Below are 16,274 nucleotides of genomic sequence, written 5' to 3' on the forward strand. Positions count from 1 at the left end.
AGATATATACCAAAGTAAAGAGTGCTATCAGAGAAGGAGCACTTTTAACTTCTTTATTTGTTCATAGCATTTGAAATTTGCTCCAATAGCTATATTACTAAAAAACGTTTAAGTTATTTTTAAAAAATCAAACAGAGAATCAAAAAAATAGGCAAAGAAAAAAAATCTAATGATAAAAGCAGACGGTTATAAGATCATTATTTGGCCACAGTCAATTCATTTTTATCATAGAATAAATTATTTCATATAATATCTAAACACCTCTACTTACTATCTGTTCTGCTGACTCATACAGAGCAGAAGTAGAATTATGAGAATCAGGTAAATTACTTCTAAGTCTTTTCTTTCTCTTCCTGGGAGTTAGAGCGGGTTCCATTTTTGAATCAGAAAATGTATCATCCTTATTTCTGCTCCCTTCTTCAAGATGATCACAACCTCTACTTCCACTACTGAGGTCTTAAAAAACAAGAGAAACATAAATATGGCCCAAAAGTACAGAAAGAATCCCTTTTAAAAGAGCTCAAATAAACATCATCAAAATTGCTGTGCAACTTCCAAAACTAATCTAAAAAAAAGTTTACTGTTACATTCTCATACTGACAAGGATGAATATAAAGAAATACCCTATTTTAAGTTGTATACACAAAGTAAATGTTCATTATACAATAAATACAAAGTGAGGAAAACACATAAAAAGGGAGTATTTTTTAGTAACCAAAGCGAAGCAATCAAACTATGTTTTTCCTTTTCCTATAACTACATTTGACTGTAATACAAAAAGAAGGGAGAGTGTTAATAAAATTGGAAAATTCACGTTTAAAACGTCTTGATAATTCATTGTGATTTTAGAAATTAGCTGTCTTTTTAAAATTTAAGTGTTATATACATGTATGTATTTTTTAAGTGAAAACAGACAATAATTATGACTATTAATCACTGTTCTTTTAAAAGGAGCCAACAGACACCTGGGTGGCTCAGTTGGTTAAAGGTCTGCCTTCGGCTCAGGTCATGTCCTGGGATCGAGTCCCGCATCGAGCTCCTTGCTCAGTAGGGAGCCTGCTTCTCCCTCTGCCTGCTCCTCCCCCTGCTTGTTCTCTCACTCTCTCTGACAAATAAATAAATAAAATCTAAATAAATAAATAAAGCCAAAATATTTTTCCTCAGCAGCAGACTATAATATGTGATCATTCATAAAGCTATCAATTTGAATCAGTTTGTTTCTTCTTTTTAAAAATCAAGATCTCATTTTAAGTATTCAATAAATCTACTCCCCTACAGATAAGGAAATGTTCCCTTTTATAAATCAACAAAGCATTATTTGAATCCCATGTCAATTACTACTAAAAATGCTTAGTATTTCGGTTATCAAATATATGTACTATACAAAAATAACTTCCAAAAGATTCTACCTAACTGAAGGTTATCCTGAATTATACTGCTTTCTGAATCTACATAAGTAGCAACTCAAAGTTTATGTTGACAAAGTCCCAAAGCAGCTTCCTTGAATTCATAACTTACAATTCATGTAACACTTACTGGCCTGACCTCTCCATTCATTCAAAGTTCTTCAATACTACCCACCTTCTCTTCAAACTATTCTTGCCCTTATTCTTGGTTCATAGATACCTAACAACTAACATTCATAATACCTCTTTGTCATTCCTTAAAAGACATGCACTGGGACAGGACTGAGGGCAAAATTCCAAGATGGTCAACAGTCTTCCAATTTCCAAAGAAAATACTCTTTACTCCCTCCCCCAGAAAAATAAAATCTCCCCCTCAATTATCAACATAGTATTTTGAAAAGCACAATAGCTTTTATTTTTTGGTAACTTTGTAAAATGGAAAGGTAGTCAAATACAATTTCTACGTATAAATGCTGTATCAAATTACAATTTCTAAACATAAATACTACAGCAAAAAGACTGAGGAAAGGAAAGGGGCTTGAGAAAAACCCTATTATACAGTTTTCCCCTCAGTTTATTTACTATTCACACATCAGCCAAGACTACCTCATGGAAAACAAGAATAAATTTATTAGATAGAGCTTGCCATTATAAAAATAGGATTCTACTACATAATATACACAATTTAACTCACAAATTTTACAAGTATATAAAATTAAAGAAGTGACAAATTCTTATAAACAAAAGAATATTAAATATTTCCAATACAGGGGTGACTGGGTGGCTCAGTCAGTAGAGCAAACGACTCTTGATCTCAGGGTTGTAAGTTTGAGCCCCATGTTCGGTACAGAATTACTTAAAAATAAAATCTTTAAAATATATATACAAGACAAACTTAATGTACTACAAAAGACTGGTACACCTGGAGTTGAATTCAGAATTCCCATTAATTTATGGGCTTATGTTAAAAAACTGGTATTGGGGGGGCGCCTGGGTGGCTCAGTCGTTTAGCGTTTGCCTTTGGCTCAGAGCGTGATCCCGGAGTTCTGGGATCGAGCCCCATGTCAGGCTCCTCCGCTGGGAGCCTGTTTCTTCCTCTCCCACTCCCCCTGCTTGTGTTCCCTCTCTCGCTGGCTGTCTCTCTGTCAAATAAATAAATAAAATCTTAAAAAAAAAAAAAAACTGGTATTGGGAAGTGCCTGGGTGGCTCAGTCAGTTAAGTGTCCAACTCTTGATTCTGGCTCAGGGTCTCAAGACTGAGTCCCACATCAGGCTCCATACTGGGCATACAGCCTTTTTAAGATTCTCTCTCTCCCTCTCCCCCTACTTGCTTTCTCTCTCTCTCTCAAAAAAAATTTTTTTTTAATAAAATATAAATTTTAAAAAAGACCCTCCCTCTCCCCTTTTCTCCTCCTCCCTCCTTCCCTTCTTAAAAAACAAAACAAAACAAAAGACAGAACAAAAACTGGTATTGGACACGATTATCCATAAGATGGAAACATGGTGAGTTTCAATTAAGTTTCAACAGCTACTTTTCTTCAAAATATTTTATCTCTAAAGAGAATCTTCAGGGATACTAAGGAACTATAAAATGTTTCTATTATCATACATTTTTTTCCCTGCTAAGTCTAAAATTCCAATGCGACTTTGAAGTAATACTGAAGGGTACAAATCAGAAGCTTTTTATTCAACTATTTCCACTCTACCCGGGAAATCAGTAGAATGTGAGGGTTTAACAGTAGTGTCTAGATAGTATGTGAATGGAGACCAATTGTACAAATACTTTTTATTTGGTAATTAATGAGATTTATTTCTGGGAAAAGTACAATTCATAAGAAAATAAATTGTCTTTCATTATGTGTAGCTAGTGCTTAGTGACCAATTGAAAGATTATGTCTACAGTTACACTGCTTTTTCTAGATTGCCCTGGTAAGAGTTGAAGCTGGCTATTAGTCTAGTTTCTTTTTAAGTTTTCTCTCCTATGAAAAGGGCTACTAAAAATTGTAAATAGCTGTGTTTCAAATAAAGTACAAAGAATTTTTGCACAGTGTCATTAAAGAACCATCTTTTCTAGTGAATAATTTATAAAATCATTCAGAAAACAAAGTATATCAACGAGTTTCGAGCAATCAGTAATCCAAGAGATCCCTGAAGATGTTAGTTCCACATCTGACTAATGTAGTAAATTGTTTTGGTGCAAACTTTTGTAAATTATTTTAAAATCTTAAAAGAAAGACAAAAAGGAGAAAAGAAGTCAATTCATTAACCCTACATGCAAGGAGGCCTAAAAAGAATTTCCAGAAGTCTGGGATGTATTTACCTTTAAATTTGCTAATAGTGGCTTGTACTGGCATCCTCCTAGAGTTGAGAGAAATTCTAATGAATAAAGAATGTATGTCATAGGAGGATAGACAGTGGGAAGCTAAGAATAATAATCGAGTTAGCAGCAATATCAATTACCAGACATATCCATGGAAACAAAACTTACAAATAGCTAAACTAACATTCTAACTGCATAGCTGTATACCCAGCCCCAACAACAACAAAAATAAATAATATTCAAATTTAATTTATAGACTTAGTAAATAAATCTAGAAATGTATACCATAGTGTAAATAACAAATTTAGCAATTTTCTTTGTATTGCTAAATAACCTCCCTTTACCTTCACAGATCCTTTAAATGTAAGATTAAATAAAGTTAACCATAACTTAAAAATTATTAGAAATGCAAAAGATAAAAATTCAAAGGACAACAAATTTCTAAGGTACACAAACCTTTAGGTTGAGCATCAGACATTACAAGAGAAATGCCATCATCGTCTCTTTCCTTTTCTTTAGTGTGTGAAGACTGCTTTGCATAATTATTATCTACTGTCTTACTTGGTTGGGAACCCCTGCAAAAAAAAAATAATATTATATTCAACTCTTTTATATTCAAATGAATTAAAAACCCAGCTGACTTATACTCAAGATAAAAATCCAATTTTACAGGTTACAAATACAGTCCCATTTAGCAGTGTATATGATCTGAACAGAAAAGAATATTGAACTAAGATTTGAGAAATAAGTTCTCAACCCTATTCTACCATTAAATTCTCCCTATTTCCTTGGGGGGAAAAAAAAAGATTGGGCACCATAGGACTGGGCACATGCAAAATGAGCAAAAGAATGATACAGGTATTAAATACATCAAAGAGGTTTAAAAAGTAAAAATTCCATGAACAGTAGTACATGATACGCACATCTATATAAAATCAAAAAATAATAACTCAAAGGTAATTGTTAATATGTTTCAAGCATGGTTCACATATCAAAAATTAAGTACAAAATAGAGTTTGGAGTGTGGTAACAAACTTTAACTACAGAAGGAATAATTTATATTATAAAGTACTCATTAAATATATAAAATACAAGGTTGTATGAAAAACAAGTTTTGACATGATGAGCACAATATTATTATAAATGAAAACTTAATACAATATCAGTAGGGGACTTCAGCACCCCACTTTGAGCAATAGATAAATCATCCAGATCAACAACAACAACAACAAATCAACAAACACTGGACTAAAACCATACATTAGACTAACTGGATCAAACATGCATTTATAGAACATGCCATCCAATAGTATCAAAATACACAATTCTTCTCAAGTGCATATGGAACACTCATAATCATATGATAATCATAAGTCATATGATAGACCACAAAAAAACGAGTCTTAGCAAATTTAATAAGATTGAAATCATACCAAGTATCTTTTACCACAATAATATTAAACTAAAAATCTATAACAGGGGAAAGCTAGAATATTTACAAATATATTGAGATTAAACAATATGCTCCTGAACAAGCTGTCAAAGAAGAAATCAAAAAGATCAAAAAACACCTTGCAGTAAATAAAAATTTAAATACAACATATCAAAGCTTACTGAATACTGCAAAAAACATTTCTAAGAAGGAAATTTACAGTGATAAATACCTACATTAAGAAACAAAAACCTGAATAAACCACCTCACTTTACACCTCATGGAACTAGAGAAAGAACTAAGCCCAAAGTTAGCAGAAAGAAGGAAATAACAAAGATCAGAGCAGAAATAGCAAAAACAAGAAAAATGATAGAAAAGATCAAGATAGGGACACTTGGGTGGCTCAGCTGGTTAAATGTCCACTCTTGGTTTTGGCTCAGGTCATGATCTCATGAGTGGTAGGATCAAGCCCCACACTGGGCTCTATGCTCAGTGGGGAATCTGCTTGAGATTCTCTCCCTCTGCCCCTCGCCCCCCATTTGCACACACACACTTTCTCAAAAAAATAAATCTTTCAAAATATATACTAAAAAAAAAGATCAACACAAGACCTAGTTTTTTGAAAAGATAAACAAAACTGCCACACTTCCTGATTTCAAACTACATTACAAAGCTATCGTAATTAAAATAGTATGGTACAGCATAAAAAGAGACTCACAGGTCAAAGGAATAGAATCAAGAGCCAGAAATAAATCCACACATATATGGGCAATTAACTGATGGCAAAGGAGACAAGAATATACAATAGGGAAAGGAGAATATCTTCAATTAATAGTGTTGGAAAAACTAGATAGTCACACACACAAAAGAATGAAACTGGACCTCTATCTTACACCATACATAAAAATCAATTCAAAATTAATTAAAAACTGAAAACGTAAGACCTGAAGCCATATAACTCCCAGAAGAAAACAGGGCGGTGAGCTCATTAACATCAGTTTTGGCAATGATTTTTTGTAATTAATACCAAAACAAAGGTCACAAAAGCACAAGGAGCAAGTGAGACTACAGCAAACTGAGTACAGAACAGGCAAAGCTAGGTGGAGAGAGGCAGGCAGGGGACTACTAACAAGGCTCACAGAAATCCCAGATGTGGAGAAATGTTATAGACGAGATATTAACAAGGGAGAAGGGAACACCTTCTTTGTTCTACATAGGACATTCTCATGATATTTACCAATCCACCATGTTGGTTCTAAATATAGACAGGATATTCTCATGATACTTACAAATCCACCATGTATTGACAAGAAATTTACCAAGTTCCCTGGTCAATTTTCTATAAAAGACTGACCATAACAGCCCTCAGTGGCAACCCATTTGGACCCTTCTCCCTGTAGAGAGCTTTTTTCTTTCCTTTCTATTCTCACCTTCACTTAATAAACCTTCACTTCACTTCACCCTTTTGTGTCCACGAGATTCATTCTTCAACTTTGTGAGACAAGAACCCTGCAACAAAACTGAAAAGCTTCTGCACGGCAAATGAACCCATCACCAAGATGAAAAGGCAATACATGGAATGGCAGAAAATATTTACAAACCATATATCTAATAAGGGGTTAATATCCAAAATATATAAAGAACATACAATTCAACAGAAAACTTTTTTTTTTATAATGATTTTTTATTATATTATGTTAGTCACCATACAGTACATCCCCGGTTTCCGATGTAAGGCTCGGTGATTCATTAGTTGTGTATAACACCCAGTGCACCATGCAATACGTGCCCTCCTTACTACCCATCACCGGCCTATCCCATTCCCCCACCCACCTCCCCTCTGTAGCCCCTAGTTTGTTTCTCATAGTCCATAGTCTCTCATGTTTCATTCCCCCTTCTGATTACCCCCCCTTTCTTTATCCCTTTCTTCCCCTACTGATCATTCTAGTTCTTATGTTCCATAGATGAGAGAAATCATATGATAGTTGTCTTTCTCTGCTTGACTTATTTCACTTAGCATTATCTCCTCCAGTGCCGTCCATGTTGTAGCAAATGTTGAGAACTCGTTCTTTCTGATAGCTGAGTAATATTCCATTGTATATATGGACCACAACTTCTTAATCCAGTCATCTGTTGAAGGGCATCTCGGCTCCTTCCACGATTTAGCTATTGTGGACATTGCTGCTATGAACATTGGGGTGCATATGGCTCTTCTCTTCACTACGTCTGTATCTTTGGGGTAAACACCCAGTAGTGCAATGGCTGGATCATAGGGTAGCTCAATTTTTAACTTTTTAAGGGACCTCCACACTGTTTTCCAGAGTGGCTGTACCAACTTGCATTCCCACCAACAATGTAGGAGGGATCCCCTTTCTCCACATCCTCTCCAACAATTGTTGTTTCTTGCCTTGTCTATTTTTGCCATTCTAACTGGCGTAAGGTGGTATCTCAGTGTGGTTTTGATTTGAATTTCCTTGATGGCTAATGATTTTGAACATTTTTTCATGTGTCTGTTAGCCATTTGTATGTCTTCATTGGAAAAGTGTCTGTTCATATCTTCTGCCCATTTTTTGATTTGTTTATTTGTTTCTCGTGTATTGAGTTTGAGAAGTTCTTTGTAGATCTTGGATACCAGTCCTTTATCTGTAGTGTCATTTGCAAATATCTTCTCCCATTCCGTGGGCTGCCTCTTAGTTTTTCTGACTGTTTCCTTGGATGTGCAGAAACTTTTAATCTTGATGAAGTCCCATAAATTCATTTTATCTTTTGTTTCTCTTGCCTTTGGGGATGTGTCATGAAAAAGGTTGCTTTGGCCGATGTCGTAGAGGTTGCTGCCTATGTTCTCCTCTAGAATTTTGATGGATTCCTGTCTCACATCGAGGTCTTTCATCCATTTGGAGTTTATTTTTGTGTATGGTGTGAGATAGTGGTCAAGTTTCATTCTTTTGCATGTAGCTGTCCAATTTTCCCAGCACCATTTATTGAAGAGATTGTCTTTTTCCCACCGGATGTTTTTTCCTGCTTTATCAAATATTAGTTGCCCAAAGAGCCGAGGGTCCATTTCTGGGCTCTCTATTCTGTTCCATTGGTCTATGTGTCTGTTTTTGTGCCAGTACCATGCTGTCTTTGTGATCACAGCTTTGTAGTACAGCTCGAAATCTGGCATTGTGATGCCCCCAGCTTTGTTTTTCCTTTTCAACAGTTCCTTGGCGATTTGGGGCCTTTTCTGTTTCCACACAAATTTACGGACTGTTTGTTCCAGTTCTTTGAAAAATGTCCTCGGTATTTTGATCGGGATAGCATTGAAAGTGTAGATTGCTCTGGGTAGCATGGACATTTTAACTATGTTAATTCTTCCGATCCATGAGCATGGAATATCTTTCCATCTTTTTATGTCTTCCTCAATGTCTTTCAAGAGTGATTTATAGTTTCTAGAATATAGGTCCTTTACGTCTCTGGTTAAGTTAATTCCAAGGTAACGTATGGTTTTTGGTGCTATTGTAAATGGGATGGATTCCCTGATTTCTCTTTCTTCGTTCTCGTTATTCGTGTACAGAAATGCAACTGATTTCTGAGCATTGATTTTGTATCCCGCCACGTTACTGAATTGCTCTATAACTTCTAATAGTTTGGGAGTGGCTTCTTTTGGGTTTTCCATATAGAGTATCATGTCATCTGCAAAGAGAGACATTTTGACTTCTTCTTTGCCAATTTGAATACCTTTGATCCCTTTTTGTCGTCTGATTGCTGTTGCAAGGACTTCTAGTACTATGTTGAATAATAGTGGCGAGAGTGGGCATCCTTGTCGTGTTCCTGATCTTAAGGGAAAGGCTTCCAGCTTTTCCCCATTGAGAATAATATTTGCAGTAGGCTTTTCATAGATGGCTTTTATGAGATTGAGAAATGTACCTTCTATTCCTACACTCTGAAGCGTTTTAATCAGGAAAGGATGCTGTATTTTGTCAAATGCTTTTTCGGCATCGATTGAGAGGATCATATGGTTCCTGAGTCTTTTCTTGTTGATATGATGTATCACGCTGATTGATTTGCAAATATTGAACCACGCTTGCATCCCAGGTATGAATCCCACTTGATCGTGATGGATAATCCTTTTAATGAACTGTTGGATTCTATTAGCAAGTACCTTGTTGAGGATTTTGGCGTCCATATTCATTAGGGAAATCGGTCTGTAATTCTCCTTTTTGAGGGGGTCTTTGCCTGGTTTGGGGATCAAGGTAATATTGGCCTCATAGAATGAGTTTGGTAGCTTTCCTTCTGCTTCTATTTTTTGAAATAGCTTTAGGAGAATAGGTATTATTTCTTCTTTGAATGTTTGGTAGAATTCCCCAGGAAAACCGTCCAGGCCTGGAGTTTTGTTATTTGGAAGGTTGTTTATCACTGACTCAATTAACAGAAAACTTTCTATTAAAAAATGTGCAGAGGGGGTCCCTGGGTAGCTCAGTTGGTTAAGCATCTGACTCTTGATCTCAACTCAAGTCTTGATGTTGGGGTAGTAGTTCAAGCTCCATGTTGGGCTCTGTGCTGGGCGTGGAGCCTACTTTAAAAAAAACCTGGGCAGAGGAACTGAATAGACATTTTTCCAAAGCAGACATACACATGGCCAACTGGTACATGAAAAGGAGTGCAACATTGATGAGGGAATACAAGGCTGGCAGAAGCCGACACCCTGCAACTCCCCCCCCCCCATGTATGCAACATTCCTCAGCACTCCTGGCTGCCCTAAAACTAAGGAAAGGACCTGCAGCTCATTGACTGGGACACACTGATAGTGTAAACAGCCTTGGCTTGACAATAGCAGGGCCTCCAATATCCTGCGAGTCTTCTTTGACATATGATAGTAGCAGCAGCTCATTGATAAGGACACAGTGATAGTGTGGACAGCCTTGGCTTGACAGTGGTGGGGCCTCCAGTGTCCTGCGAGTCTCCTTTGACATATGAAAGTGCTTTCTCAGCCTCCCCTTTTCCTCACCTCCCCCAACCCCATGGTATATAATCAGCCACCTCTTACAACCTGGGGCAGCAGCTCTTTCTGCCCACGGGTCCTGTCCCCGTGCTTTAATAAACCACCAATTTTGCCCCAAAGACGCCTCAAGAATTCTTTCTTGGTCGTCGGCTCCGGACTCCACCCCACTGAACTTCACTTATGTTCTACGACTTCATCAACATCATTAATCGTTAGGGAAATGTAAATTAAAACCACAATGAGATATCACCTCACACCCATCAGAATGATTATTATCAGAAAATAAAAAGCACTAATAACAAATGTTACAAGAATGTAGAGAAAAGATAACCCCTGAGCACTCTTGATGGTAATGTAAATTGGTGCAGCCACTGTGGAAAATACTATGGAGGATTCTCAAAAATTCAAAAATAGAACTGCCATATGATCCAGCTATTCCACTTATGGGTATTGATGCTCAGGAAACAAAATCATATCTCAAAAAGATACGTGCACCCCCATGTTCAGTGCAACACTACTGCAATAGCCAAGACATGGAAACAACCTAAGTGTCCACTGACAGATGAATGGATGAAGAAAATATACATACAGACAGGAATATTATTGAGCCACAAAAAAAGAGAAATCCTGCCATTTGCAAGTATATGGATGGACCTTGAGGGCATTATGCTAAGTGAAGTAAGTCAGAAGGAGAAAGACAAATACTGTATGACCTCATTTACACGTGAGATCTTTAAATTAAAAAAAAAAAACAAAAAAACACCAGGGAGTGACCAACAGCCTGCAGAGCAACATGCCTAAGTCTTATAGTAACTACTGCAACACATACTTCATCCATGACTCTCCATCTGTCAGAAAAACACAGTACAGTGGTAGGAAACACAAAGAGAACATGAAAAACTACTATCAGACACAGATGGAAGAGCAGGCTCTGAGCCTGATCAACAAAACAACTGCAAACTTTCAATTAAAAAAAATGCTACATTTTCAACATTTCAACTGCTACATTTCAGGATACCTCTTAGGCAGTTCTCTGTCCCTCCGCCTGTAGGAGCAATGATCCCACTTCTCCCCAGTCTCCTGGGTCCTCCTCACACTGGTATGATGCCAACACCCAAAGGGGGGGGTCCTTCATAATGCCAATGATGGACCCTCCTCCTCCCGGGATGATGCCAGTGTACCTGCTCTTGGAATGAGGCCACCTCTGGGAAGCCACATGCCAATGACGCCTGGGCCCCCAGTGATGAGACCTCCTCCCACCCCAGATTGGTACCCACTTGGCAAGGAATGACTCAATCAGACACATAAGGAGAGATGGGAACCTCTTTATATCCATTTTATATTACTTGTTCTACTTCACCAAGAGACCATGGTGCTGTGACTTTGGGTGTTTTCTAACAGCATGACAAGGAAGACTTGCTCCCCCTTCCCATCAAAGAATAGTTTTTGCAGGGGAGTTAGCAGGACGCTCCCCCCCCCCCGAAAAAAGCACTTTTCATTTGTATTGTGAAATGTGAAAATAAAATTGTCAACTGTTTTAGTTCAAAAAAACAACACTTAAATACAGTCAACAGATTGGTAGTTGCAGGGGGTGGGGAGGTTGGAGAGAAGTGGGTGCAAATGGGTGAAGATGGTAAAAAGGTATAAGTTTCTAGCTGTAAGACAAGTTAAGTGCTAGAGTATAATGTACATGCAGCATGGTGACTATAGTTAACAACAGCATATTGTACATTTGAATGTTGCTAAGACAATAGACCTTAGAAGTTCTCATTATAAGAAAAAAAAGTAACTATGCATGCTGATGGATGTTAACTAGATTTACTGTGTTAATAATTCTACAATATAGACATATATCAAATCGTTATGTTGTATACCTAAAGCTAATACAATGTTTTGTCAATAATATATCAATAAAGTTAATTTTTAAAAATAAATTGATAGAAATCATTGGGAAAACAATTTAGTACTAATTAAAATAGCCAAAAAATGAATGAAATCTTTACACACAATATTCTCACTTATAATTTTTCATAAAACAACTCATTATGGTAGTAAAGTAGGCAAAAACTGTGAAATAAACTATATAAAATTACTAGCCTGTATCATTCTCTCATAATAGAACACATTATATAGTAATTACTGCATTTTCAAAACTAATATGGAAATTTTTACACCATTTATAAACATTAAAAAAATCAGATACCAAGAATAAATCAAAGATCCCTGTACAGTAAACTATAAAACATATAAAAATGACCACAGGAAGATTGTGGAGTAGGAAGCACCTACCATCTTGCCACCTAGACAACAGCCACAGTGGCAGAATCTGTCTGATATAATTATTTTGGAATTTCAGAGTCTATTAAAGGCTGCAACTACTAGTCAAAAGGTTCAACAGTAAACTGCAGTTAATTTCAGTCAATTTGAGCTCCAAAGGTGGTAGTAGTGACCCAGTCACCTACCCCTAAGAACAAAGCAAGCAACAAAGCCCAAGTTCCTAAAATAGTCTGCACAGCTTACAATTACCAAGGTAAGCAAGAAGGACCTTATTCTACAAATATCGGGAATCTGTACTCTGATCACCGATGGCTGTTTCTGCTCATGGATGAGCAGACATAGAGAAAGGCAGCCATTGTTGCAACAACCACCACCAATATTGCAACACTTTTCCCATCCAGCTAAAACGACTTCCAGGAGACTAGCACCTATTTTGTTTTATTCCCCTCCCCTTCATTTTTCCCATTTTCTCCTTTTGGGAACTAAATATTTAAGGATTGCAGTATTAGAAAATAAAAACACACACAAGGGAATTCAAAAAGTCACAAAAATTACTAGGGGAGAGGCATAAGCTCAGAAAAGACCTGGGAAGATCTTATGTTCACACATCAAGCTGATATTTGGAACAGAGACAATTAAAAACAACAATTAAAAAGCAACAATTAAAAAGCAATAATTAAAAAAAAAAAAGAAGGAAAGAAGAAAAGAAACAGCAAACCCTTGGGGAGGAGAAGAATCTGATCTCCAGACTTACCATAAGATTCAAGTGTTGTGTTTTCAACAACACAAATCACAAGGCATACAAACAAACAGGAAACCATGGATGATTCAAAGAGAAAAAACAATAAACCAAAAGAACATGTGCCTGGGAAAAAATCGAGAAAGCAGACTCAATAGACAAAGACATTATAACTGTCTTAAAGATTCTCAAAAAGCTGAAAGAAAAGTCTTGGACAAAGTCAAGAAAATTATCTATGGGTAAATGAAAATATCAAGAGATGAAATATATTAATAAATCAAAAGGAAATTCTGGAGCTAAAAAGTATAATAACTAAAATGAAAAATTCATGGGGCACCTGGCTGGGTCAGTTGTGAGAGCATGCAACTCTTGATTTTGGGTTCATGAGTTCAAGCCACATGTCGGGTACAGATATTACTTAAATATTAAAAAAATAATAAGACAAAATAAAATGAAAAATTCATTACAGGGACTCAAAAGCAGATTTTAACAGGCAGAAGAAATAGTCCATCATCAGTCCTGGATTTAGGAAAGGGAAAAGAAATAAAGAAAGATAACTTGAAGATATGATCATGGAAATTATCAAATCTGAGGGACCAAAAATTTTGAGAAAAGTCAACAGAACCTAAGGGACCTGTGGGACACCAAAAAGTGGACCAATATGTGCAACACTGGTACCTCAGAAAGAAAAAAAATAAAGGAGCAGAGAAATTACTGAAATAAATAATCACCAAAAAATTTCCGAATTTGTTGAAGGACATGAATATTAACATCCAAGAAGCCCAAGGGACTACAAGCAGATTAAACTCAATGAGACCTATACCAAGAAAAGTTAATAATCAAGTTGTCAGAAGACAAAGGCAAAGAGAGACTCTGAAAGGTACCAAGAAAGAAGGAACTCCTCACATACCAATGATACTCCATGAGATTTCTCATCAGTAATCATGGTGGCCAGAAAGCATGGGGTTGGTATATTCAAAGTACTGAAGGAAAAAACTGTCAACCAGAAATCCTATATCTGGCAAAACTATTCTTTTCCCAGTTCCTTAAGTTATAAAGTTAGGTTGATGATTTGAGATATTTCTTCTTTTGTAATGTAAACATCTACAGCCATATATTTCTCCTTTAGCACTGCTTTTGCTGCATCCCATGTTTTCATTTTCATTAATTCCTAAGCATTTTTTAATTTCCTTGTGATTTCTTCTTAGACCCACTGGTTGCTTTAAGTGTGTTAATTTCCACCAATTTTTGAGTTTTCCAGTTTTCCTTCCATTAATGATTTCTAACTTCATACCATATGGTCAGAGAAGAATTGGAGAAAATATTTGAAAATCATATTTCTGATAAGTTATTAATATTCAGAATATAAAGAGAACTCCTACTTTTACTCAAAAGTAAAACACAATGTGATTCATCAAAGAGCAAACAACTTGAATAGACATTTCTCCAAAGAAGATATGTGAATGGCCAAAAAGCACACGAAAAGATGTTCAGCATCACTAATCATTAGGGAAATACATATCAAAACCACAATGAGATATCACATCACACCCATTAGGATGGCTATTATGAAAGAAAAAAAAAGAAAATAAGTTTTAACATGGATGTGGAGAAATTGGGACCTTTATGCACTGTTAATGGCAATGTAAAATGGTACAGCTGCTATAGAAAACAGTAGAGTGGTTCCTCAAAAAGTTCCTAACAGAATTACCAAATGATCCAGAAATCCCACTTTTGGGGTAGATATGCAAAAGAACTGAAAGCAGAGATAGAGAGACTTGCACACCAATGTTCGTAACGGTGTTATTCACAATAGCCAAAAGATGAAAGCAACCCAACCACCCAAAGACATTCATATACCAGACTAGACAGGCAAAAAAGGAATCAGAACTTCAATTAGGAAAGTAATCTTTAGACAGTTGTTCTGAATCTGATATCTCATATAAATCACCACAAATTAAAACACCACTTAACTAACCTATTTCTATACTTAGGACTGACGAGGTGTTTCCAAGGATAAAATAACATAATTTACAAAATAAAAATTTAAATTTATATACTACAGAAGATACTATAAACAAAGTAAAATTGACAAATAGGAAACTTGAAAAAATTTTTGCAACACATATAACAAAGAGTTAAATACCTTTAATAAGAGTTCTTACAAGTCAATAAGAAACAGATGGAACACTCCAATACATAAAAGACTAAGAGAAAACTCACATAAATACAAAATCCATCTTCACCAAAAATAAAAAATGACTGAAATGGAATTTCAGGTAAACAGTTATATTTCTTTTTGCCAGCAGATTATCAAAATTTCTTTCAATGATAACATTTAATTCTGGTGAAAATATAAAAGAATGACACTATAAGAATTTATAAAAATAAATACACAAACTTACTGTAGCAATGCTATACAAACAAAAAATGAAAAGTATCCTAAATGTCCACTCGTAAGGAAGCACATATTTATAAAAGTAGATACATCTCTATGTATTGGTTGGCAAACTATCAAATTACAAGAGAAAAGCAAATTTTCTCATTTACTCTCCAGCATACCTAGGCATTATGTTATTTTACAGATGAGGTAAACTGAGGCATAGAGAAAGAAGTTAAGCAAATAGACTAATATTCAACACCATACTATATAAGTTAGCACAAGTATAGCATTTATCACAGTGTAATATCATAATAAGCTGTAATAAATATTAGTTAAAAGTTTTTAAAAAGTAATAGAAAGCTTAATAAATATCTGTATTTTCAAATAATAAGTTACCATCTAGAAAAAACAAATATGCTACTTCAAAGAGACCATTTTAATTCAAATTTCCTTTTCACCCTTGGTGTTTTCTTATCATTACTTTATTTTCGGCATAAAACACAGTATTTTTTTTCCTGCATAAATTCAAGTTGTCATTATAGTCAATAATAACAGTTCTGAACACTAAAGATAGGCTAAGGCTAAAATAAGACATTTAGCTTTTATAAAACATTTTTCCAGAGGTTTCATCAGGGGCATAAGTGCTATATTTTCAAAGAAAACTTCCTCATTTTCAGTCATATCCCCCATTCTCCTACTCACCAATTTTTGTTAATTGACATTATATCTTTGT

At 35.6% G+C, this 16,274-nt stretch overlaps 1 protein-coding gene across 2 annotated transcripts in view; it reads right to left on the reverse strand.

The window, feature by feature from the left end:
- SENP7 (SUMO specific peptidase 7) overlaps positions 1-16,274 on the reverse strand; it is a 155,316-nt gene that overhangs the window by 38,771 nt on the left and 100,271 nt on the right. Inside the window, exons 7-9 of one of the 2 annotated variants that reach the window (XM_040621178.1) lie at positions 4,183-4,301; positions 3,727-3,764; positions 272-456 (exon numbers count right to left, since the gene is read on the reverse strand). In XM_040621178.1, the coding sequence (XP_040477112.1) occupies positions 361-456; positions 3,727-3,764; positions 4,183-4,301 (253 nt within the window). In that variant the 3' untranslated portion in view covers positions 272-360. Of the gene's footprint in view, positions 1-271; positions 457-3,726; positions 3,765-4,182; positions 4,302-16,274 lie in introns of those variants that run through there. The other variant, XM_040621177.1, reaches the window with a different exon arrangement.

This window comes from Ursus maritimus, unplaced genomic scaffold (assembly GCF_017311325.1).
Source record: "Ursus maritimus isolate PB19 unplaced genomic scaffold, ASM1731132v1 scaffold_4, whole genome shotgun sequence".
NCBI classification, from domain to species: domain Eukaryota; kingdom Metazoa; phylum Chordata; class Mammalia; order Carnivora; family Ursidae; genus Ursus; species Ursus maritimus.